This window comes from Ptychodera flava, chromosome 13 (assembly GCF_041260155.1).
Source record: "Ptychodera flava strain L36383 chromosome 13, AS_Pfla_20210202, whole genome shotgun sequence".
Classification (NCBI taxonomy): Eukaryota; Metazoa; Hemichordata; class Enteropneusta; family Ptychoderidae; genus Ptychodera; species Ptychodera flava.
In genome coordinates, this window is record NC_091940.1 from 39,747,547 (window position 1) to 39,773,212 (window position 25,666).

Genomic DNA, 25,666 nt, shown 5'->3' on the forward strand with positions numbered 1-25,666 from the left:
ACCTCCGTACGTCGGTAACACTTTCAGGTACTGGCCAGCATTTGATTACATTGACCTTTGCAGGATCAGTAGATACACCTTCTTTGTTTACCCTGTGGCCAAGAAATTCAACATCCATGGCAAACAAACACACTTCCTCGGTTTTAATTTAAGATTGGCCTCCCTAACACGATCAAACACCTTACACAGCCTTTGCAGTTCCTCCTCAAACGATTTGCCAAATACAATTATGTCATCCTAATATAAAAGTAGGATTTCCCATTGCATGCCTGCGAATATCTTCTCCATCAATCTCTCAAACACACTAGGTCCATTACAAAGACCAAATGGGAGAACATTCCACTGATACAGACCATTCCTGGTAACAAAAGCAGTTTTCTCCTTTGAGCTTTCTCAAGCTCCACTTGCCAATACCCACTGTGTAAGTCTAGGGTTGAAAACCATACAGCACCATGTAGGGCATCAAGAGAATCATTGCTTGGAATCGGGTACACACCTTTTATTGAGACAGAGTTTAGTTTGCGATAGTCAATGTATAGGCGTTGTGATCCATCCTTTTTACCCACAAGCACACAAGGGGCAGCCCATGGACTGACTGACTCCTCAATAAGACCCCTCTCCAACAGGCCCTTGACCTGCTTATCGATTTCATCTCTTTTCCAAATAGGTGTACGGTAAGGTGCTTGTCTAGTAGGTGGCGCATTACCCGTAACAATCTTGTGTTGAATGATGTTTGTACGACCAATATCATGGTCACTACTACTGAATACGTCCTGATACTCTTTTAACATTGTTGCCACCTTTACCTGTTGATAATGATTAAGGTGTTTGCAGCTTTGTTTATACAGTTCCGTCAAGTGCTCAGGAACATGTTGACTTTCATTATTGATCACCTTACAATCGTCCTTAACATGAAGGATATCAGAAAATGCTGGTTCAGATGGAGCAGGTTTTATCTCACTACCCTTTCCACTTTCTACTCTTAGCAATCCAATAACTTCCCCAGAATGCACTTTTACTGGTGCTTCACTAACATTGAACACTCTAACTGGTAGGCAAGATTCCCTAGGGTTGACTAGGGTCTTACAGGCAACCACTCCTTTCTCCAACAATGCAGTCCTTTTAACCGGCTCAACAACAGCAAGTACTTTTGGTTCATTTACTGTACCTGAGGTATCCCGGACTTCAAAACAGGTAGAATGTATGACAGACATGCGGGTCTTGACTGCAGAGTCAGCCCCTTCAGTGTAACCAGCTTGACCCCTGCCAGGTTTACGGGACATACGGGTAGGAATAATCATTTCACATCCTGGTGGAATCTCAGTTGCCCTCTTGACAACTAACCGACAAATAAACGGTTTCGCCACCCTCAAATGACAGTCAAATGTATCCTCCCCGATTATGAGTTTCCCATTTTTAGTGTCAATAAGACAATTGATTAAGGACAGGAAACTCATACCCAAGATTCCAGCATGTGATAGTGTTGCCACAAGGACAGGGGCAATTGCCTCATGCTCTCCAATACGTACACTCATATCTGCAATACCATGAACATTCAAGGGGGTACCATCTGCCTGTCTCACTACAGAATTTACAACATCCAATTTGGGTTTATTTTGTGAACTGATCTGATCATAGAACTGAGCTGAAATAATTGAATCTGTGGCTCCAGTGTCAACAAGGAAACTACCTTTTCTGCCCCCCACAACAGCATTTACATAGAGGGCATTAGCGGGACAGTCAGATAAGTTATCATCTGGTGTGTTTCCCCTAGACTCTGATAAGAATTCGGAATTTGCATTTATCGTTTGTGTACAACTTGAGATCAGTTCTACGGGCCTGTCAGTTCCGGCTGGTCGCTGGCCCTCTCGACCAGACGGTGATCGTTTCCCGAATTACCACCTTCCAACGGGCAATTTTTACGGACATGACCCTTTCGTCCACATCGCCAGCAGATAATACCACCAGACCTCCTACCAACAGCATCATAATCTCTTGCATTCTGACCTGTGTTAACACTTTTCAGTGTTGACTGCAACTCCGCCAATTTCTGAACAACCGAATCAGTCATTTCTTTCATGGTTTTGTTTAGGTTAGAAATTGAATCTAGAGTTAGTTTATCAGTGTTTGGGTAATTACCATCAACTGCAGAGACTGTCAACTCATGAGCATGTTTCTGGGATATTCTTTTTGTTTGCTCGCTGCAGAGATTACTGGCCGTTTCTGACTGCTGAAAACTTTCCTCACAGACACTGGCCCTAACAACATCATCAAAATTTGCCTCCTTACAACGACCAGTTTCATTGACTTTGCGACGCAAGTTAGTGTCACTTAGTGCATTGAAGAAAGATTCGATACACAGCCGATTAAACATGGGACCTTCAGCATATGGGTAACCCAAAGTGACCAACTCCCTAATATCTTGAGCTAAACTTTTCAAAGACTCACCAGGTTACGAGTGCGTTGGCGCAACTTAAGACGGTGAATGTCATCTTGACCTTCAGTGCCAAACCTATGTTCAAGCATATCACAAAGGGACTTGTATGTCAAACGGTCATGTTTGACCGATGTTAAAAGTTTATGTGCTGCTCCCTTTAGAGAAATTTGTAGGTACTGAAGTTTTTCATGGTCATTCCATTTGTTAAGTTGGGCACAAATTTCAAAATGCATTTTATAATCTCCCCAGATATCAGAACCATCATAGCGGTCTGGTTTTGCCAGTGGTTTACTTGGTTTATCGATCATATGCACCAGGCTACCACTAGGAGGCATGCTACTCATGGGGGTATACCTATCAAATTTATGCAAATTAGCAGGGGTTTTAGTGATGTCTCTGGGTTTTGGAAGTGACCAATCCCCATCAGCAAGCTTGGACTTGACATCCGTACTACCAACCAGGGATGTCACCTTACTATTTGACATATCCCCTCCAGTATAACTACTTCCAATGGCACCAACGCTTGATGGCGCCAGTGGCGTGCTGCTGGTGAACCCACCAAGGTTGACTTTACTAGGTGTCGGTAAAGTGTAAATCTCACTATCTACAGCATTTTGTATGGTAGTATTACTAACTCCTTTGTTATAGTCAGATGGGCGTCTTGCAGTTTCCTTCTGTTCAAACAAAGACTTAGAATGCTCTAACTTTTCCTGTATTCTCAGCGTTTTTGCCTTCTCCTTTTCCAAGAGAGATTTCAATTTAGTAATTTCACTCAATAGCTCGGCATTTGAAATGGCCTCGCCACCTGTAGCTTGATCAACCTGCATCGTATTACTCTCCACTGACATCTTTCCATCACAGTCACGTGACTTGCTAGCCTCACCACTGATATCAGCTTCGTTTCTGAATGTTACAATGCCACTATCAACTGAATTGTCCACCATGATTACCAGAGGGCAATTTAATACGAGTATTCACAACAAAGTTTCTCAAGTTAGTGAAACTGCATACCACGCCACGTCTATAGAACTAAGTAGATGGGTAAATTACTCAATGAGCCGCACAGAGTACTGCAATTTTGAGCGCGGACACATCGACTGTCGCCCGACTGCCTTAACACACAAATTAAATTCAAAAAAACGCTAAACAAAACAACTATCGCATGCAAGACAGCCCTGTGAGGTGTACAGTGCCCAGGAGCGCCAGCCGATAGTCTCGCTACGAATTTTCGAAATTTGATGCCAAAATCGTGTTGTCGGAGTGGGGAGTGACGTCAACACAGCAAGCCTTACATGTATGGCTGCTACGTGCATGTGGGTCGATTGAGAGACACTCAATTTGCTGAAATTTTCTCAGACAGTGTAATCTTTCCCATCTATTCCATTCACAACCCCGCTTAACAGTTTGATCAGAGTTATATGGCACGATAATCGATCCCGACGCTGCCTCCAATGTAACCGTTTGGGCTTCAGCTTTTATCCCCGTCAACGGTCACAAGAATTGTCAACAATGGCGGCACAGTGGTAGCGCCTAGTCCCGCCGACTCTGACTTACAGACTTACAGATCTTGGTCTCACGAAAGGCTTCCAATCTGCCCAGCCGTCAATTTGTCAGTCTTGAGGCGTCCAGCTGACCTACCTGTGATGGTACTAGGCACCAAGGATGCAGTTTAGGGAGATAAAACGACAGCCAGATAGCTGGGTCAAACACAACGTCTTTATTCGACTAGAACACAACGTGGTCTACTCAAGCACATCAAGGCGCGTACCTTTTCATGTTGCTAAGTAACTACAGATTTCGAACAAAAGGTATCAAAGTTTCTAAAGGCAATGTTCAAGTACAGCCACGGGGGCGCTATTCAATGTCCGTGAACAGCTCTGTCACAATAATGTTTTTACAATGCTTAACAAACACAATCTGTGCTTTCTGAGGTGTTTGACAATTGATACAAATATACTTATTCAAATAGGTGTTTCAAGGTTCAGATGTGGACAACAGTTATGATATTGGAATTTCAACTTAACTTATTTCACTTTCATGGTACTAGTGGCGACAGGTCAATGTTAAATATTTTCCCTGACAAAACTTGCTATATCTCTAATATGTAAGTGACAGAAATTGTTCATTGCCCTCCGTGAGCTCGATTTACACTATGACAAGCCTTAGAGTTGCCAAGGCAAGATGTTATGTGACTATAATTATACTTTTCTTCAGATTTACAGTTAAATGACTACCGAGAGTGAAACAATGCAGCGAATCATTTAATCTCCCAGAATCTTTTTGAACACTTAAACTACCTTTTTAACAGGACAAATACTTTAGAAAATTTAGTGACCCCAAATGCTGTTTGAAAAATACATGACCCTCCCCTTTGCCATTATCAACTTTAAGGTGGAACCCCCTCAAATTTTGCTGGCTTACTCCCCGGCTGTAATAACTGAATGCTCCCTTGTTGAATGAACTGGTCATCTATGTACTGTTGCACATCAAACTGACAAGTTTATGCCTAAATATACAAATATGAAGACAAAAAAATTTTTCACTGATTCATTGCCTATGTTATTGACTAAATATTCCTGTTTTTTTGTTAGGAGAGACTGTAACATCAATAGATCTCCGAGACACATGGAATATGGTCGTGCTTCCAATATTAATTATGCAAAATATATCATCATTATGTGCTTTAGCAAATGGACCAAGTCTTTGTACGTTGGTCGAGAACTAATACAGTAGGACCTATAGGTTAGAATATTACATCTGTCAAATTAGGATGGAATATTGAAGATACAAATATTTTTTGTATCATGCAGCTTTGACCTACAGTGCCTTGTAACATATACATATATTGAACTAAAAAGAGGGCATGTCACGCTGGGGAATCACCCAAATCAAAGACTGAAATGACTGCGTATGGGTGCCAGTATGGATTAAGAGTTAATCTGTCGGTGCTTGATCTAGAAGTCATCGCTGATGACATAGTCCCCACTGGATTATAGTTTAAGTTTAAGTTTAAAGGAAAATAGTTTCGTATAATTTTAGTAAAAGATAAAATTATTGTTTTTGAGCATGTCATGTAATCTGGAACATGTTATCAGAACAGAATGTTCTAATTTTGCTGATTTAAACACTTATTATTAACAACCCACTGAACTGTACATGCAATGTTGGACAAGATAAAGGTTGCACTGTGATTAAATATTTGCCCAACATTAAATCCCATCACATTGGATATGAGCAAAAACCCTGGATACTGTACGTATCTACACTGAAATCTTCAGATAAACTGCATGCACTGAGTAGTCCAATGTAATACACAGAGCATTGTGCAATTCATGCAACAATATGTTGAACGGCCCTTACTTCTCCTTTTGATGGGCCACTCAGGGCGCAACATTCTCTGAATGGTTTGGTCACAAAGAATTCACTCAAATGCATGTAGTTCCTATATTTGCACTGAGAAGTTGGGCTACCAAAAGGTCATCTTATTACCTCAGTCATAGCATGAAATGTTAAACAATTTCAATACCCAACACTGCATATAAGGTGGTAGAAAGGACTGATGTAGGGTCAACAGTGCATTGTAGCTGTGTGCATGTGGCATCGCCGATGAATGTAACAAAATGATGGGGTGTGCCCTCAAATTGAAGCGTCTACAATGTCGTTGTCCATATAAACCTTGAACACTGCAAGGAAAGTACCATGCAGGGCCAGCTATGATCGTTTCGAACAACATCGTTTTCTGATTTTCAAAAGCAACATATGATCATAAATTTCCTAATACATTAATACTGGTATGTTTAATAAAAGTTGATATATTGATTACTTTATTAAGGTCGCATGTTGATAAACTTAAGCATTTTCCACAGAAATTCAAGGGTTTTACATGTATGTTGATGATGGTCGCCCCTGATTTTCTTAAATAACCCCCTTGGGACAGGGGTACAGGCCCACAGTGACCCCTTGTTTTTACATCCTAGATTGAACACTAACAGAGGTGAATGTTTTCAACTGTGGCATTGTATGTTCTTTTTCCTTGGTAATAATTTGAGTTTACTAATCAAATGTTTCACAAAGAAATGTTTCTGAATGCAGTACAAGCCAATATCCCTTCAGAGGGTAGAATTCAGAGAAAACAAGGACAAAATGGGAAGATATTTTGAGGTCAACAAATTTCAGGAGTTACAGCGAGTGGGCCTAAAAATGCTATGCCATGCTACTTTGCATTATTTATTTGCATTATTTGTTTGTAGATGCTAATTATTGATATTAATGCACTTGATTAGACTGAGCTGGTTAACAGTGAATGTGTGTGTAAGAAATTTGATTTTGAATTTTGAAATTTGAATTTCACCGGGATGTTGATTCACTAAACATGTACATTCTGGTCTCTGAAGAAATGAGAATAGATATTTTCAAATACAACACAAGCTAAATCTGTGCTTTTATAAATGTTTGGCAATTGATATAAATGTTCACGATGAGAATATTGGTCGAAAGAACAGATGTGAACAACGAAGTGATATTAGACTTTCACCCTTGTGATTATTTTCTAAAGGTTAAAAGTATTCTTTAAAAGTTCAAAGTTAAATGAGAACTTATAAGTCAATTATTGAGATATCATTTATACAGACTGTGACTGATGGGGAACATGAAAATTGGGAGGGACAATCTTTTTCTTGCTAACACTTTTTGAAGGGTCATTATTTTCCATTTTAAAAGACACTTTTGCTGATCCCTGTGATTGCCTTTGTTCTAGTATGTTGGAGAACAATGGGGTGTTATAACCTTTTGTTGGGTAAGCCTAATTCACATGCCAAGTGCTGCGAGCAACATGCCACAAATCAAAGTTCACGATGCATGATTAGCATGTTAAGCTGGAAATAGGTGCATTTTCATTTAATTCCTTTATCTATTTATCTTCACTGTTTAATCACATTTAATAGACGCCTTGCGTGTGCATAAAGTGGTGACCTATGATATGTGTGTTCACGAATTCAACATGTGCTGGCCGGTAAGGACTGGAAAACATTATAAGGTGGGAGGGCGAATTTTTCAAAATGATGCTGAGAAAAGTGACTTACAACAATTGTTATGCCATCCCTGTACGTGCTATAGTCAACATCAATAATATTTTATTTGACAAATATATACTAATTCATAACGTAATGCCTCATCGCATCAAATATGAAGGCTGTTGCACTAATATACTGGCAAATAAGTTAATTTAGGTCAAAGGTCATCCTTTTTTACTTGATATTTTTGCTGTACACTTTCCTCCCATGATAGCTGTCCAGCAAAAATCAGACCTAAAGCCATATTGGCTGGGTAAAATGTCATCTTGGTTGCTTGATATTTTAGCAGAAATCTTAGGTAACATAATCATCTCCATCCACAAAACTTCAGACCTCGACCTCTGTTAACTAGCCTATAATTTATAGATGTACATAATTAGTGAGGTACAGGTTGATTTGAGGGTCGAAGTTCAGTGTCCCATGCCAGTCACAGTTCGACAGACACTAGCCGTCTTTGACTCTTATGGGGGATAAGCCACAGCTTAGTTGCAGAGGGGGATAGGGCAGGTCAAAGGTAAAAAAAATGCTCAAAAATAAGATTGTAAACATCTTAATATTATCATGGCTTAAGACTTACATATATGAGAAAAAACAACCTTACCATATGGTCTACAAAAGTAATGTACAGAACTTTGATTGATCAATTTTTAATGTCACAATTTTCTGCGTAGTGTGATTTTGAAAAATACTGGCCTTCACTCCCTATAATTTCTCTTTAGTCCCTTTCTGCATATGCCCCTTGATGTAGAATTTGTAAACACACATTTACTGGTCACCAGTTCATGCATTTAAAAGGTTGCGTAGAAGCCAAAATGTTGATTTATTCATGAAAATGAATCAATTAATTAAATTGGAGTAAGTGCACCTATTTCTAGCTTAACATGCTAATCTTGCATTGTGAACTTTCGCTCGCGGCACATGGCACGTGAGTTAGACTTACCCCCTGTTGTTTTTCATTGAAATTGTAATCTGGTGGGTAAAATGTTCTGGTGAGACAATATGGTGCCAACACAGGCCAAAAAAACACCAACAAATCCCCCCTCCCGTAATTTTTGTCCAGTCCCTGACAGAGATCAACACGCATCACGAGATGCAGAACATGAAAACGTTACATTAGCATAAACTGACCCGGAAATTTGATGGTCATTATTCATTTGAAATTATCAGAAATATCGATGATTTCAAACAAACAAAAGTTAGGTACTTTGCCAGATACAGACGTGTCGCAGACACTTAGGCTGGTCAAGAATAAGAGAACAGCTATACATACCTCGTAAATTGTACACGAGAGCCGTCCAGTTGATGTAGGACTCTGCGGCGATCACCACTGGCACTAGATTCAAATGTATTGCATAGTCGTCGAGATGGTCCAGGATTTCAGGGGTACACTCTTTAGCAGACATTCCTAAACACTGCAGGACATGTCAGTAGAAGCGAAAATATGGACAGCTGAAAATTATTGATGGTGCGATGTAAGAGACGTGACGCTAACTATAACAATGGTTTGGCATCTTCTGAGTATGGCTCCTTAAGTGCTCAAATATTCACGAAACAAACTTTGCAAAATAAATTGATGATAACTATCATTTTTTACTCAATCATGAAGAAAATGTTATGTTTGTGCTCTCGTTAAATAAAAATATTGCTAACTGAACCATAGTCCTGTTTCGCCAGCTGAAGGTACAAACTCAAGTCCATCCGAGAGCAGCAGGCTAAAGGGTCAATTTTCATCAACAGGCTACAGTCTATAGCCTCTGTGCATGTACAGTGGGACTTCGATTTCCGCATTTTTTGTCTTCATATACTGTGTTTGCACACAGGCAATAACTTGAATTTAAAAGTTGAATAAAATATTCATGCTCGTTGCTACCTTTTGATTAATTCGTGGAAAGTATCACGTCTCCCGACTATGGTTTAACATACTCGACGAGTTAACAATCGTTTGAGCTGTTGGCTGTGTTTTCACGTGCTTTTACATAAGACTATTATCGCTTAGGTATTTTAGCAATTTGTCCTTGATATTCTTGCAAAAAAACATAATTGAAAGGGAAACATATAAAGGAAATGGAGTTATGCAACTTTTTCATCAATATTTTACTGTACAGAGAGGAAATCAGGCAAAATTTTCAAACCGACGCGGGAGGCAGATTTCACTCTCTGTACGCGTACTCAACGTATGCATGGTGAAATGTGTATTGCCCGAAAAAGGGCGCATTTGGGCCGTAGTGTGACAAGTTACTGATACTTTTCTGTTTTCTCAATGAGAATTCAGCATTAGAAAACAACATGCAGTAATATTTCACAATCAAGTGTCATATTTCTTGATTTCTGAGAGGCACATTAAATCCTGTTTTAATATAAAACCTGGGCAAAATTTAAGCCCAGGATTTATCTACGGAACACAGTTCCGGATGTAGACTGGACCCCAGTCGCGCTTTCTCTTCAGTTGAGTTACTTGCTGACCAAGCGGCATCCACTACACGATCAGCGCAATAGCCTACCATTAGCGCAATGGTTTGCCAATGTTTAGTACTTCAATTTATTATGTTTTGATACTTATATGACCACATACTTGGAGAAGTCTATACCTGATGCTATCACACTTACATACCCAGTAGGCAAACCTGGAGGTCACACCGTTATATGAGATACAATGTTTGCAACTCTAAAATCTGACCAGAAAATACTTGGTACACTAGGAAGCACTAGTTCTAGGAAAAATTGAAAACAAAGACACATCTTTACCTACCGGAACAAAATAATTTGACCTTACAGCATTGATGTATCTTTTCACATTCATACTTACAGATGGCTGGCTGTACCAATTTACTCAATGGAAACTAAGGCTTTAGTAGGTTCGCTTTGAGAGTATTTCAATTTTTGGTGCAATCAGCTACAGCAAAGTATTTTCAGTATTTTCAGTATTGTCGATTCTGTGTTCAGCATTTAATTTTACTCATCATTTTAAAACATCCCTTGTTCGATTTTGAAAGGTAGTCGATTCGCCAGATAATTGCAACGCACTTGCCAGGGTACAGGCGATTTGATAGTAACTATGCGAAACCCCCATGACACAAGTGAGAAGTTGTATCATAGGGTTTTCGTTAAGCCACAGACCCTCTGCACACAACGACGATTGAAGCATTCGTGCATCAGAGAGTTCATAACATTATGCTATACACTTAATATGGAGGACATCAGGTAGCCTCTCCGAATTCCGACATTGATTTTAAGGTAATTAGGGAAGTCCCTGCCTGACAATGCCTGTTGCACACACAAACAAATAATTCCCTTTGTCTGTGTGGCACCCTTCACTCGACTGCTGTACTGAGTGCATACCGGAGCCTTGGTTCAACACTGAAGATCGAAAATGACACCGAATCATCTGGATAAAACGACCGCTACATTTACAATTTTCAAATTTGAGAATGGTCCTCCTGTCTAAGCAGTCTTCGACTTTTGCCATGGTAGTCGGCTGGGGTCGAGTAAGACAACAAACAAAGGCTGTTTCAATCACGGCACTGGGCTATCACGGTCATCTGTATTTCAGGCAAAACTACTCAAATTACTTTTTTGAGTGTAGACGTTCTTAAAAGTTGTAGAACGCACTAGAAGTGGAGTCTGTACAGTCATGGATGTAAGGGTACAGGAGGGCCCGATAATCCCTTTTACACGTATTATTTTATTTTGTCGACGCTGGCGTTTTCAGCTATGGCATGTTTGCCATGATCAGGACTATTAAGACACTCCATGGACGTATCTGTGGTACGTCTAGGACACACACACTTCACCCATAATTATATATGCATCACAAAAATCTTTCAAATTTATGACATTGCTTTTTTCATCCATAGTGCAGTAGGGCTGACAGCGATCCTGCAAATGTGATTCGGGTGCAACTCCATGACAATGCGTTCAAGCAACTTTTAACAAGTTCAGGAAAGGAAAACAAGTTTACAAGAATTTATGTAAATTGCAGACTTGAACAAAGTCTATTTTCAGTTAAACTTTCTGCCAACAGTGACTGAAGCAAGAAAACTGCTTTTATTTATACCTCCAAGGGGGTCCTCATGAGCTCAACATTGTTGTTAATGACATATGGCAATTTACATCTTGAGACAATGTGATCAGAGCTCTGCATTACTTGCCATTGCCTGACCTATCACTATTTTCTTCATGTTCTATCACGTCCGTGGATAGAGGACTGTGTATAAAAACACAAGCTTTATTTCAGTTGAAAGATAAAGAGATAGTTGCAAAATGATAAGAATTAAAGGAGGGGAATGTGTCTACTACAGTGCAAGCACTCCAAATTGCAAACCCTCAACCCTTCCAGATGGGTTTGCTCACGATTGAGGTAGATTGAGCGTTAGAAAAGTGACCCCAGGGAAGTGAATAGATGTTCCAACCAACAGCCCCACACTTAGTTCACCATTCCATAGACAGAGAGAATACCACTGGATTAAACAGTTAGGATAGTTTAGGATAGGTTAGTTATGGATTAATGACAACATCAAAGATATAGGCAATCTCTCAAGTCCTGCTGGTTGTTCAGAAGTGAATGTGATGGGCCTCTTTCACTCTTAGAAGACGTAGTCATGGTCATAGGCGTTACCATCGCCTAAATTGAATACATCTACCACTAACTGCCATGACAAATTGCATGAATGCTTCTTTTATTACAGAAGCCTTTAGGTCTCCATCACATTAGTACTTCATTATTTGCTCTTTCCATCAAGGACTTGAGAAGGTTGCATGCCTATGCATTTGGATTGTCTTTGACAGATCCGAATAAACAACCGTACAGACTGGTCAGTATTATTGCTGATATTGCACTATACAGACTATACAAGCCTGTTAGTGCTGAACCTATGACTGATGATTATCGTCATTTCATACATCTTCCATTTACTAACAAAGGTATTGATGCCATTAATATCAGCAATATACTTCACAACAAAAAGGTTACATCAACTATACCTGTATACTTTATGAATCAGTCTGTACCTATTCTGTCATATCGGTACACCAAGACAATCTTCAATAAAATATTCAATAACAATAAGGCATTGCAGCACTTACAAATTGATGAATTCCTTCAAACACCAGCATCCTGTGACTGCTGTGTATCTTCCTTCAAATATACTCCAGTTGGCCATGTCATCATTGTTGATCTGAACTTGGTTGAACATGACCACCTTTGTAAGATATTATCTTGTGGACCAAAGTTCAGAGAACCTCTCAGGATTAACTGGAACCATAATTTTAAGATTATTAAGGACTCTGTTCAAGAATATGCCAGGAAATGGGCTAAAAGGGAGGATGTAGAGCTAGACACACTGTCAGAATGGGTCAAATCTGTGAGGAAAATAGTTTGTGGCCGTATTGGTCAACTAAAATCACATGTGTGCAAAGGCCCTATTCTGTATTTAAAGATCCTGATGCTGTTAAGTGTTTGAATGATATCAATGTCAAATATGTTGTTGTCTCTGCAGACAAAGCTGCCAATAACATTGTATTTGTCTGTAAGAAGTATTTTTTGAATGTCTTATAGACGAAATTGGTGTAACTAAGACCTCCACCAACTCCACTAACAGACAATAAAATGTTCAACAGTTGGTGAGATATTGGATAAATAGAAGGCCGCTTTGGAGAATTGGTGTCTTGTGATGATCTGTTTGGCATATTTTATGGTGACAGTAAACAGAAGCCTGGCGAGTCCATTTCTGATTTGGAACTAGATTAGAGTTGAATTTAGATATGGTATGTAATAGAGGTGGACTTGCATAAGAAGAGTAGGAAGAGAGAGATCACACAATACAAACTGTGTTTTCGAGAAAAAAACAAAGATCAGGTGAGAGAGAACAAGAAGTTATAGAGTGTTCTGTCTTCAAAACAGCTACTCCAGTCCGTAAAACTTCTATTAAAACACAAGCAACAGTTGAGGTGAAGATTGGGGGGGGGAGCGTCCAGTTGAGCAACAGTTGGTGAGTGCAAGTGATGTTGCCAAGATGACAAAAGCACTTCATGCTAATACATTGATGATGTCAGACATGAAAGAAAAGATAGAAATGTTCGAAGAGAGACAAAAGAATTTTGAAAAGAAAACTGATCAGTTTCAGCCAGTATAAACACAACCTACTGCACCAGTTGACATCTGATACACATGTGGAGGTAAAGGTCATTATCAGAGACAGTGTCCTGTAAAGAAGTCAAAGAAATCTGTTGTCTGTAATAATTATGGAAAAAAAGGTCTCATATCAACGCGATGTCTCTATCCCAAGACTGAAAAGAAAGATAAACATGTCAAGAAGTCTAAACAGCCTGGCAGTAAGAATTTACTTGTGAAGCATGATGTGACTACAATTGTGTGGTAAGCTTCTGGAGGAAGAGGACATGTGCAAAGAGTATGTCTATCTGTTAGTCATCCAGCCTCAGAGAAATCAGTATTACAGCATACTTTTTAGCATAAGAGGAAGTCTATCACTAAGCAAGTAAAGACTGCTACCAAAGTAGAAATCCAGTTCTGATTAATAGTAGACAATGGCACAAGCTTGTCAGACCAACACCTGAGAGTGTGTTTTATAAATGGAGTGAAGTGTCCTTGTTTGACATGGGATCACAAATAACAACAGTATCGTACACATTTTATAAACAAAATCTTTCTGATGTACCACTGAAACTGTTAGATGATTCTTTCATAGTAACCGGTGCTGGAGGAGACCATCTACCCTACCCTGGATACATAGAAGCGACTATGTAATTTCCCATCTGTGTTTGCTCTGAAGAGAGCTGTGATGTTTTAGTTTTGGTGGCTACTGATAATTACTACAATGTACAAATATCAGTGACTACAGGCACTAACTTGTTGAGTTTCTTCATGGACAGTAGTACTCTGACCAGGAAACAGAAGAAAATTCTGTCAATGTGTATATCTACCACAGGCAAGAGCACATGTGACTTATTGATAAAAAGAGAGACTTTTGTCGGAAAAAGAGGCTTCATAGGAGATGTGAAGGCAATGTGCAAGTCTCCACAACTGTCAAGCAAGAGAGTGATCGAGTGGTTTTGAGAAGAGTTTGTGGTGTTAGTCCAATGATGAATATATCTTTACTGTTGAACCAAGTGTGTAAACTCCACGTAATATAGCTGCAAGTCCCACTGCCTAAGTGTTGACATGCCAGTGTGTATCAGCAATACAACTGATAAACCAATCACTGTTAGACCTGGCGATGTCATCGGAGAAGCGAGAGCAGTTACATGGATAACACAACCAGGACAGAATTCAGCTTTAGATTTAGTTGAAGATAAATCAGATACTAACAACATTTTAGGCCAAGTTTACAATTAATGGTGTAAAGTTTGATATGACAAGTGCTAATGTGATGTCTGAGCAGTTACTGCAAGTAAAGAACATGTTACACAGGAACAGGATGTATTTTCAAAAGGTGAAACTGACCTTTGTACTTGTGGATTAGAAAGACACCATATCAGACTTACAGACGACACTCCTATCAGTGAACGTCACCGACATGTACCTCTTGCAATGTATAATGAATTGAAAACTATTTTACAGGCAGGGTTAGCAGTGGCGTGATTAGAGAATCACACAGTCCTGTGGCAGCCCCTATCGTATTGGTTGTAAGAATGATGACCGTATAAGGCTTTGTATTGACTATCATAGACTTGATGATCGTGCCATCAAAGATGCCGTTACAACATATTGAGGAGATGTTTGATGCTTTAAAATGAGCAGAAGTATTCAGCACAGTTGATCTAAAGTCTTGTATTGGCTGATACAGATTGGTGAAAATGATGTTGAGAAGACTGCACTCTTTACACCTGTCAGATATTATGAATGTTTAAAATTACCTATGGAATTGACCTAAAGTCCAGCAACATCCCAGCGTGTAATAGAAAAATGTCTAGGAGACTTAAAATACAAGACATGCCTCGTATACTTAGATAACATTATCATATATTCTAGCAACTTTGAAGAACGTTTAGACAGACCACAACAATGTTCGGAGACTGATTGAAGCTGGATTAAAATTACAGGCGAAAAAGTGCTCTGTCTTCAAAGAAGAAGTGAAATACTTGAGACACATCGTGTCAAGAGAAGGTGTAAAGACAGGCCCAGAGAAAACTAAAGCACTGAAGACCTGGACAGTTCCTACTAATGTGAAGTAGCTGGTTGCACCAAGGAAAGTTTTCACTTCCTTGGTGCAACCAGCTACTTCCTAAGATATGTTAGGGGTTCTCAAAGATTGCAAAACCTCTGAATGATCTCACAGTTGGCCTGTACAAGCTTGTAAACCCTGTTGGGAGATGAAACTGGTCAGAGAAGAAGACAGGCCAAAGTTTGAGTTGACTGACGAGTGTCTAGCATTTCAGACTCTTCAGAGACTATTCAGAGATTAATTCACCCATATTGGCATATGCGGACTACGAAAAGCCATTTGAATTGCATACAGATGTAAGTTTCCTCTGATTAGGTGTAGCTCTGTACCAACAACAAGAGGATGTCAAAAGGGAGATCGCCTATGCAAGCAGAAGATTATCAAAGAGTGAATGAAATGACCCAGCTCACAAGTTGGAGTTCCTGGCATTAAAATTGTCGTGACCAAAAAAATTCAAGGATTATCTATATGGTAGGAAGTTTGTGGTGGTAACTGACAACAATCCATTAACATATGTGATGACCACTGCAAGACTTGATGGCACTGGACACAGGTGGTTGGCTGCACTCGCACAGTATAGCTTTGAAGTTCAGTACAGACCTGGGACTCTCAATGGTGATGCAGATGGATTAGCTAGGAAACCTTGCCAAGGCACTCTACAGACAATGATGGTCATTCACATTAGTTAGATTGGTTGCCCCCTGCAGGGAGAGAGACTCTGAACTGCGATACAGTAGATGCAATTAACCAAGCAGTCAAGTTTCAGTCCTTCCTACAGTTGAAGTGATGGAAGTGAAGTTCATGATGATATGAAAGAGTGGTCTGAACAGTTGTCTTTACCAAATGTCAGTATAGAAGAACGGAAAATGGCCCAAGGATCATATCCTGTGATAGGAAGACTCTGTAGGTATTTTGATAGATGCAGACATCCGACTCCTAGAGAAAGAGCCAAGGAGTCCAGATTGGTGCAAATTTGTCTGAAAAATGGAACACCTGTGCTACCACAATGGTATATTGCATCAAAAGAGAAGAGATCCTCATGGTGAAGAGTATTATCAATTGGCACTTCCTTAGGTATATCTTAGTTCAGCTATGGAAGCTCTGTCTTAGTTCAGCTATGGAAGCTCTTCATGATGACATGGGTCATTCTGGACAAGAAAGGACCACTTATTTGATCAGATCCAGGTTCTATTGGTCAAAGATGACTGTTGATATTGAAGCAAAGATGAAGACATGTGAAAGATGTTATTGCAGAAAAAGGACTCAAGGAGCTAGAACCATAGCACCTTTGTGTAAACTAGGGTCAAAGCAGCCACTTGATTTAGTCTGTATGGATTATCTAACTTTTGAACCGTGTAAAGGCAATTATAACTGACCTCTTTACAAGGATAGCCATACATTCCAAAGATCAGACTGCCAAAACTACAGCAAATGCACTGAAGGAAAACTTTTTGCTACATTATGGTTTCCCTGTTTGACTGCATTCTGATCAGGGCAGAAATTTCAAGTCGAAGGTAATCCAGCAGCTGTGAAAGATGGTGGGTATAAAGAAATCCAGAATGACACCTTACCATTGACAAAGAAATTCTCGATGTGAAAGTTCAATAGAATAGTAGTGGATATGTTTCGTACATTTGATAAGCATAAAAACCAAGATTGGAAAGTACATTAGTCCAATGGTACATTCATATAATTGTACTAGAGGAGAGAGTACTGGTTTCTCACCATAGTTTCTGATGTACAGTCATCATCCAAGACTTCCTGTTGATGTATATCTAGGTTTACAGCCTTTAGATGAGGTGAAAGATAGTGTTCAAGACTATGTCAGTAAGCATCAAGAGAGACTTCAAGTTGCGTATGAGTTAGCTTCAAAAGAGGCTATGAAGCGGCAATAATCAACAGAGGAGATTTGATGCCAAAGCTCGAGATGCTCTGTTAAAACCTGGTGATCGAGTATTGGTTCGTAATGTCGGTGTGAGAGGAAGGAAAATTACTGATCGCTGGCACAAAACTGTGTATATTGTGGTTTGTCAAGTCAACACCTGATATGCCTGTGTACGAAATCAGACAAGAATCAGGAGAACAAGTAACCAGAACTTTGCATTGCAATTTGTTATTACCCTGTAGTTCACTACCTATGCCTTATTCTATGCGACCGATGAGAAACAGTACAAGACAATCCGTCAAGGACAGAAGATGAGGACCATCAGAAACCAAAGACCACAAGCTCCAGTAGTGAAATTGTGTCATCTTACAGTGACGGTGAAGAGTACATTGGCTTGGATATACAGGATGTGATAGATTACAGTTCAAATACAGAGATGGTCAAATTGGAATCTTTTCAGAAGAGAACAATAAACGCAGTACTGACCAGAAAATAAGTTCCAATGGTGAGCTGAGACCCACTGTACCGGAGTTTGTCCCTACTACACCTGTAGAGAAGACATTTGAAGAATTCATGAATGTGAACAGAAATGTACATAATAGTATATCTGAGACCAGTTTCCAAGATGTTGAGCCAAGCAATATGAACAAAATTAAAGATGCTTTTAGCCTGTGGATGATGACGCTGAAAGTTGGAGAGAGGAGGAAAAAACTGTTCCTAGTGGTGAAACACTGATAAGAGAGACAACTACTGCCGAGATTGGAACAGAGACACAGGCAGAGAGAAGGTCAACCAATATCAGAAAAGTTCCGGAAAGATATGGATTGGCACAGCAGCAACAGTGTGTGTCGGCTCAAATTTTGAAAGAATTGTTATCTTTAACTAGAGAATGGGTCAGGATGAACTGTAATGAAAATATACCTGACAATGTCTATTATGCCTAAGCATACTATAATGTTTAATGCACTAGAAGTAACATAACATTCAATATGGGAATTTCAAGTGGAAAAACATGCAAAATGTATCTTTGATATGTGTCGAACATTTTGATGACATAGGCATGTTAAAGTGAACTTTTTTCAAGAAGTACATAGAGTTGTAACTATTCTCAGAGTGATAGCCTAGTTTGATTATACAAGTTTTATCATAGCCATGGTAAATAAGTGTGTATACCATACATGGTTTGTAATTACTCCAGCATGATCAGGGATGACCATGACTTGGAGGGGGAGAGTGTAACCCATGGTTACTTTGACATTGATTTCTGTATTGCTATATAGCCAAACTTGCGAGTTTCCCTATATAAAGGACGCTCTTTGGTTTCTGTTGTTGTGTTTGGTATACTAATCAGTTAGTTGTACACAAAACTGGAAGAATAGTTTTGAGCAGTATGCACTGCATTTTATGATGAAAATTTTCAGCAATTACAATACTTACCTGTCTGCAGTATGATTTGTAATCGAATATTACAGTTTATCAGTAGGTTAAGTACCTTCTGTAACACATACAGTGAGAAATTCCACTTTCGTGTCCAGACGCTGTTATCATGTGAAGCGCAGTGTTTTGAATATCGCGCGAGTGAAAGGGCTGTTTCATGTACTGTTGTTTGCATTGTAAACCATCAAAATGACATGCTTTATTTCTGTATTGTACTCTCTGTTTGATATCAATAGTAAGGAACGTCTATTTTGCTTGATCTTTAACAAATTTTAGTATATTTTTGAATAATTTATTTGGCGTATGAATTTCAAAGAGTTGTTCAGTTCTTCAGTGCTGGTTCACAGTGCAGGTCATGTAAACTTGTGCGTAGTTGTTTGAAGTCAGAACATGGCGACAGCGTAATTTTGACTGTACAGAGATGCCATAGTTGAGGACTTTTGAAACTGCAACTTCAGTCGAGTGTTGGTAACGTGTTCAACATTCGAACGATGGAGTTTGGTGAGCTGTAGTGTTTGTTTAGTGAAGTTACGATAAGTTTTGGAACTCCAGTTGTGATGCGAGTTGTATCGTCAGCATACCAGATTTTGAATCACAAAAGTAATTTGGTGAATTGACCAAATAACAATGGATTTGTCTTTGGGTCAATCTTGATGGGTGCGGCTAGCTGGCAGGGTACGCTTACCCCATTCCAGACACCTGGTACCATCACTATTTCGTTGTTCAAGATGACCCAATTGCCTTTGTCATTTTCGATATGTTCCTTGGACCTGGTAAATTTCATAGTTACCTTGATAACGATTATTGGACCTGATTTGATGTCTATTGCAATGCATGGACCGCCACACTGAGAAACCATAGTTGTATATAGACAGAAAGTGAACTGTTTCTTATCGCTAGAAACTGTGAGTATTTGTGCTAGAGTTTTCATGACTAAAGTGCCAGATGTAGTACATCTAAAGCCAGAACTGTTGAAGTCTCTGTGAGAAGTTTCCGCAGAACTACTCTGTACTAGAGCTACTCGGTATTCGAACTCTGAGACTGTATTCGCGGTGTAGAGTTATGAAAGTCATCGTCGCTGTTATTCGTATGCTGTACTTGACATTGTATAACAGAATACCAGAGTACAAGACGTTGTGCAACCCAGTTTTATGCAAATAGAGTCGTGTGTGAGCAGAACTAGTTCATTACTGATGTCGTTAGAATTCCAAAATGAACTGTAAGTAGTTAGTGCCGTTCCGTACATTTCATTGGCACTGCATTGGCACTGTTCATAGAGCAACAACGTACTGAAAACGTTTGGTCAATGGTGGATTGATACCATGCTGATTGAGATAAATTTGATGTAATTGTGAAAACATGATTTGATTTGAAAGGCATTTTTGAGTGTGAGTAGTACAAAGAAAATGTCTATTTTCCTTGGTGAATATTTATTTATGAGCTATGTAAGTTTTCAGCGTACATTTAACTTCAGTATCAATAGTGTATTAAGCATATGTGGGTTTCACTATGTGTACTTTGATTATAAGAGAACAGATATTGAGAAACCTATCCGTGATTATTTTTAGAGACGATACTTTTGAGAATGAATTGTAACAGTGGCTTAGATCATTGTATGAAACTATTGTAAAGACAATATGAAAAAAACAATAGTGGTGAAAATAGGAAGTTATAATATTTAGTGAAGAGTTATTCATTGTTTGAAATGGTTTGTAATAGAGTGGTTCTGACCATTGTATAAGAATATTGTGAACGGAATATGAAAGTAAAATACAGTCAATTTTAATTTCACAGCATTATTTGTATCGAGTGTTTTTGTTACCCTGCTAATGCTATTGTATGAGTGCTCTTCTGACATGAAATTATGGTGCCGCAATGCTATCTGGGACTCACGTTAAACAATTAATTTGTCATAGCCAAAATGTTTCTGGTTTCGGCTGGTCTGGCATTTTCAAAGTATAAAATGGCAGTTTGTGTATAATTTGGGGTTCTTATTATTCTTTGGCTACATAAACATAAAAATAAATGCAAAGCTTTGTATGAAATATGTTTTATTTTGTACAGGGACATATCAGATATATGAAATACACTTTTAACCGAATGAATATTTGGATTTTATAGCTGTAACAGTTAATTTGAAGGGTATTGCAAAATATCAGTGTTGCTGACTCGCATGCGGTTTTTGTTAAATCTGCCTTCCTATAAGTCGCCTGCTGAGCTTGTTTTTGAGTATAATCCAGCTTGTTAGATATTACTAGAAAGGTATTTAACTAGTCTTTAAAAACATATGTTTTAACAGGCAATATCCCGTACAGTTTCCATTGAATATTACCAAAACCTACCCCATACACAAACGTTTAACATCGAATATTACTGTCATAGCTTTAGTCAGATTCTATCAATTTGTTACTTAGACACAATAAAAAGGATAATGTGCATGAATACTCGTAGGTACCTATTAGCCCTGCAAATTTGAGAAATTTATGTTTAGTGTTTCTGAGATCGAGAGTTACAAAAACTTACGGAAGTAGAGGAAGAGGATGATCAAGAAGAAGATTAAAGCCGCAAGGAACGTTGGCGGGCCCAAACGTTGTACCGATGATATGTGCAAAATTTGAGCTTGAAAAAGTCTTTTTGTTTTAGGAAAGAAGGATTTTGTACATCATCTCACAGTTACTGTAGGTTTCGCTGGTAATCGTATGTTTTACGAAAAATCCACAATGGCGGCCAAACTACTTGACCTTCCATATACATTTCGCAAACTTTAAAATGATCGCGCTAAGAATGACTCGAGTAAACTTTCAGTTCAATCGGTGTTTTGGTGAAGGAAAATATTTTTAATGGCTAAATTTTCGCAACATCCAATATGGAAACAACCACGTGACCAATCAAATTTTCTTTCCACACTTAAACGTGCTCACATTAAGGATGACACTAGTAAAATATTTTTGTTCTGGAGGATAAGATTCAAAAGATTAAATCGAGACTTTTGCAAAATCTGACATTCCCGGTTTGTTGGTCCTGGAGGACAAAATTTTAATAGATTCAATTAGGATTTTGCAATATGCATGGCACCAAATTACGTGACCAATCCAATGGCCTTTCGCATACTTGAAAGTACTCACACTAAGGTAGACACGACTATAATATCAGTTCGATCGGTGTTTTGGTTTTGGAGGAGAAGTTATTTGAGATTAGATTGCGATTTTTGCAAAATCAAAAATGGCGGCCAAACCACGTGACTGATCAAATTGCCTCTTGCAAAGTTGAAAGAACTCAAACTAAGAATGACAAGTGTAAATTTCAGTGCTATCGGTTGTTCGGTTCTTGACAAGAAGTTTTTTAAAGATTGAATTGCGATTTTTGCAAAATACAATATTGCGCCAAACATCCTGACTGATCCAATTGCCTTTCACAAACTTGAAAGTGCTTACACTAAGGTTGGCACGACTAACATTTTAGTTCTCCTAATGTGTTGGTGCAAGAGAAGGATATTTTTAAAGATTAAGGCTGCATTCACAAACACCTATGGAGGGGGTCGGATATTCCCCCAAATCTTCTCAGATTGTTTTTTCGAATACCACCCTACAAACTCCCAATGTCTTTAAGTCTCCCCTTCTGACTTGCTATAATTTTGAAGTCCCCCTCCAAAAAAAGGCATAAATAGTTTTTTCCATATTTGAAACTTGCAATATTTGTGCATATATGGACCCTGAATAGCTGACATAAATGTACTTGATTAGTATAGTGTGATTGCATGTGTATATGTGTACAAAAAGTTTGATATTGGAATTTTGCCGAAAATGTCCAATGATCCTCTATACATGGGAGTCAATAACAAAACTGTGAATAATTTTTTCCAAATTTAAAACTTCCAATATTTGTTCATATATTGACCCTGAAAAATTGACATAATTGTACTTGATTAGTACAGGGTGGTTACATGTATATATGTGTACAAGAAATTTGATTTTGAAATTTCGCCGTAAATGTTCAATGGTCCACTTTACATGAGAGTCTATGACAAAATTGTCAATGATTTTTTTTCCAAATGTGAAACATATATACCCTGAAAAATTGACATGATTGTACTTGTACTTGTAAAGAGTAGTTACATGTGCAAATGTACAAAAAATTTGATTTTTGAATTTCACTGAAATGTTGATACACTATACATTGTATGCTATGACTGTGGAAAACACGAATAACAGATAAGTTATCATCTCCCAAATTGTTATTCAAAGGTTGTTTGACCTGAAGCTTCCAGTTGTTATTGACGACACTATGCACTATTCTAAATAGTTTGTATTCTGTCAAAGTCCTCAAAAAAAAAAATGTACATACGGCGACATGAGTGTTCAACAATGACCTTGACCCAATTTTTGTCAATGGGAGAATGTTATAAAATAAGTTATCTCCCAAATTGTTATTGAAAGGTTAAGTTGAAACTTTAAGTCACTATAGAGGCTAGTTTTTCACAAAAGGGGTTAAGTAGAATCATGACAACCTAAATCTTTTACCTTAAGGTGACTGCTTTGAACGATAAATTGTTTAATATAACCTGAAACTTGCGCCCGAAAATGGAAATGACGAAAATGGATCGACCAAAAGGTATTTGAAAAGGAATTGATATTGAATAAATAAATAACCCTTTGCAATGCCATTTTTTTCAGATTCCCCTTGGCATGTTGTAAGTTTTTTCAAGTCTTCCCCTGAAATCTTCCCCCTTCTCAAGAGGTGTTTGTGAATGTAGCCAAAATTTAGATATTCGCAAAATCCAATAAGACGGCCAAATCACGTGACCGATTCAAGGACAAAATGCCTAATATAAGCTCATTATATTATAGGGTTATTCACAAAATACGGCCCTGTATGGACGAGGGGTTAGTGAGTGTTCGGCTCGTCCAATACGTCACTCACTGAGCCCGAGTCCATACAGGGCCGTATTTTGTGCATAACCCTATTATTATACACCTCCCTCCATTAATCGTCCGTATAAACTAATTTTATGGTAAATTTTGAGGGATGCGGCACGCGCGATATGAGTGGAACGCGCGCCATTGTTGAAATAAAAAGGTCAAACAGGCGCGTCGCGCATCTCCCGTATTCTCGGGACTCCGCGTACTATACAAAATACGGAAAGTTATTGGACGGTCAAACTCCCATAGGTTACGGTAGTAGGTGTATAATAATTACGTATATTGACGTATATGGAACGCAATATTGATTTCATATGTAACGTATATCCTTGTATATGGAACATTTCAATACGTTGATACGCGTTGCCAATACCTATGCAGATCGAGAAGAGACGTAATGCATATATTTGCACATCGAGAGTACACTGTACTTAATCATAAATTTTATTCGTATACGTACGTGTATACTTAACGTATTTCACATATGTAACGAATCAGTATGTGTGTATATATTGTTGTATATCAAGCATTTTTCCCAAGGTTAATCGTAAGAACTCACACTAGGCATAACACGAGTAAAATTTCACTTCATTGGGTGTGTTGGTTCTAGAGAAGAAGATTTTTACAGATAAAATGGTATTTTCCGAAAATCCAATATGGCAGTCAAGATCATATGATGTGAACGCAATGGTACTTGGAAATTCTTAAGACGTCAGGTCAAGCTTGCTATGTAAAAATTGCAAATTAGCTATACCCTTAGTTCATCAGGAGAAGCCTTTTTAGAAATTTTGAAAATATGACCGCCAGTTGCAAGACCAATCAACATTTTTAGGACGATGTGCACGAACACTTTAAAGTTCACATTAGACATACAAGTTTGAGAAGTTTACAATTGGAGGTTTCTGAGATAGAGATCAACAAAAAGTTACATACATACATACATCCACACATACATACATACACACATAAACACATACATACACCCGTGGCCACTTTAATGTTGATCAAGGCTACTTGATAAAGATAGAAATTTTGATTGTATGAAGACAAAACAGGCCCTGCCAAGGGTTGTAAATGAGAGCTAACGATTGGAACCCCGTGTTAAAAATTGAGACACAAGATACCACTAAAACCTCTACTCGATAATTACTTTATTGAGGCAACACACTTTTAAGAGCTCACTGCTACAGCTGCAAGTAAAATTGTATGTCCCATGCAGACAGTGTGTCATGGGAAGTTGAAAATACACAAGACTTGTACATGGACCAGTGCACGGTAATGTTACATGGTATGTCAATCTTGAATAAAGGATGGCAATCGTATACTCTCAAGTACAAGACCACACAGAGCTAGTTTTGCCTTTGTACAAGCAGGATTACTGTCTGTATGATGTAACTTTGATCAATTAACACTTAAGTGACAACGAGTGCGTACATACATACGTACGTACGTACATACATACGTACATACATACGTACGTACGTACGTACGTACACACACACACACACACACATACATACATACATACATACATACATACATACATACATACATACATACATACATACATACATACATACATACATACATACATACATACATACATACATACATACATACATACATACATACATACATACATACATACATACATACATACATACATACATACAGAAACGAAGTTCAATGCAGCTGTCACACTTTGATACAAGAAAGAACGGAACGCACGCAAAGTC

General features: G+C 38.5%; 1 protein-coding gene across 1 annotated transcript; it reads right to left on the minus strand.

Moving 5' to 3' along the window:
* Positions 1-287: 287 nt before the first annotated feature.
* LOC139148609 (uncharacterized) lies at positions 288-1,535 on the minus strand. The gene has a single exon (XM_070720094.1). The coding sequence runs from the start codon at positions 1,533-1,535 to the stop codon at positions 288-290; it is 1,248 nt and encodes a 415-aa protein (XP_070576195.1).
* Positions 1,536-25,666: the final 24,131 nt, after the last annotated feature.

What these genes read in the sequence shown, in the direction of transcription:
- LOC139148609 (XM_070720094.1), bottom strand. Translation starts at nt 1,535, where the DNA reads ATGAGTGTACGTATTGGAGAGCATGAGGCAATTGCCCCTGTCCTTGTG.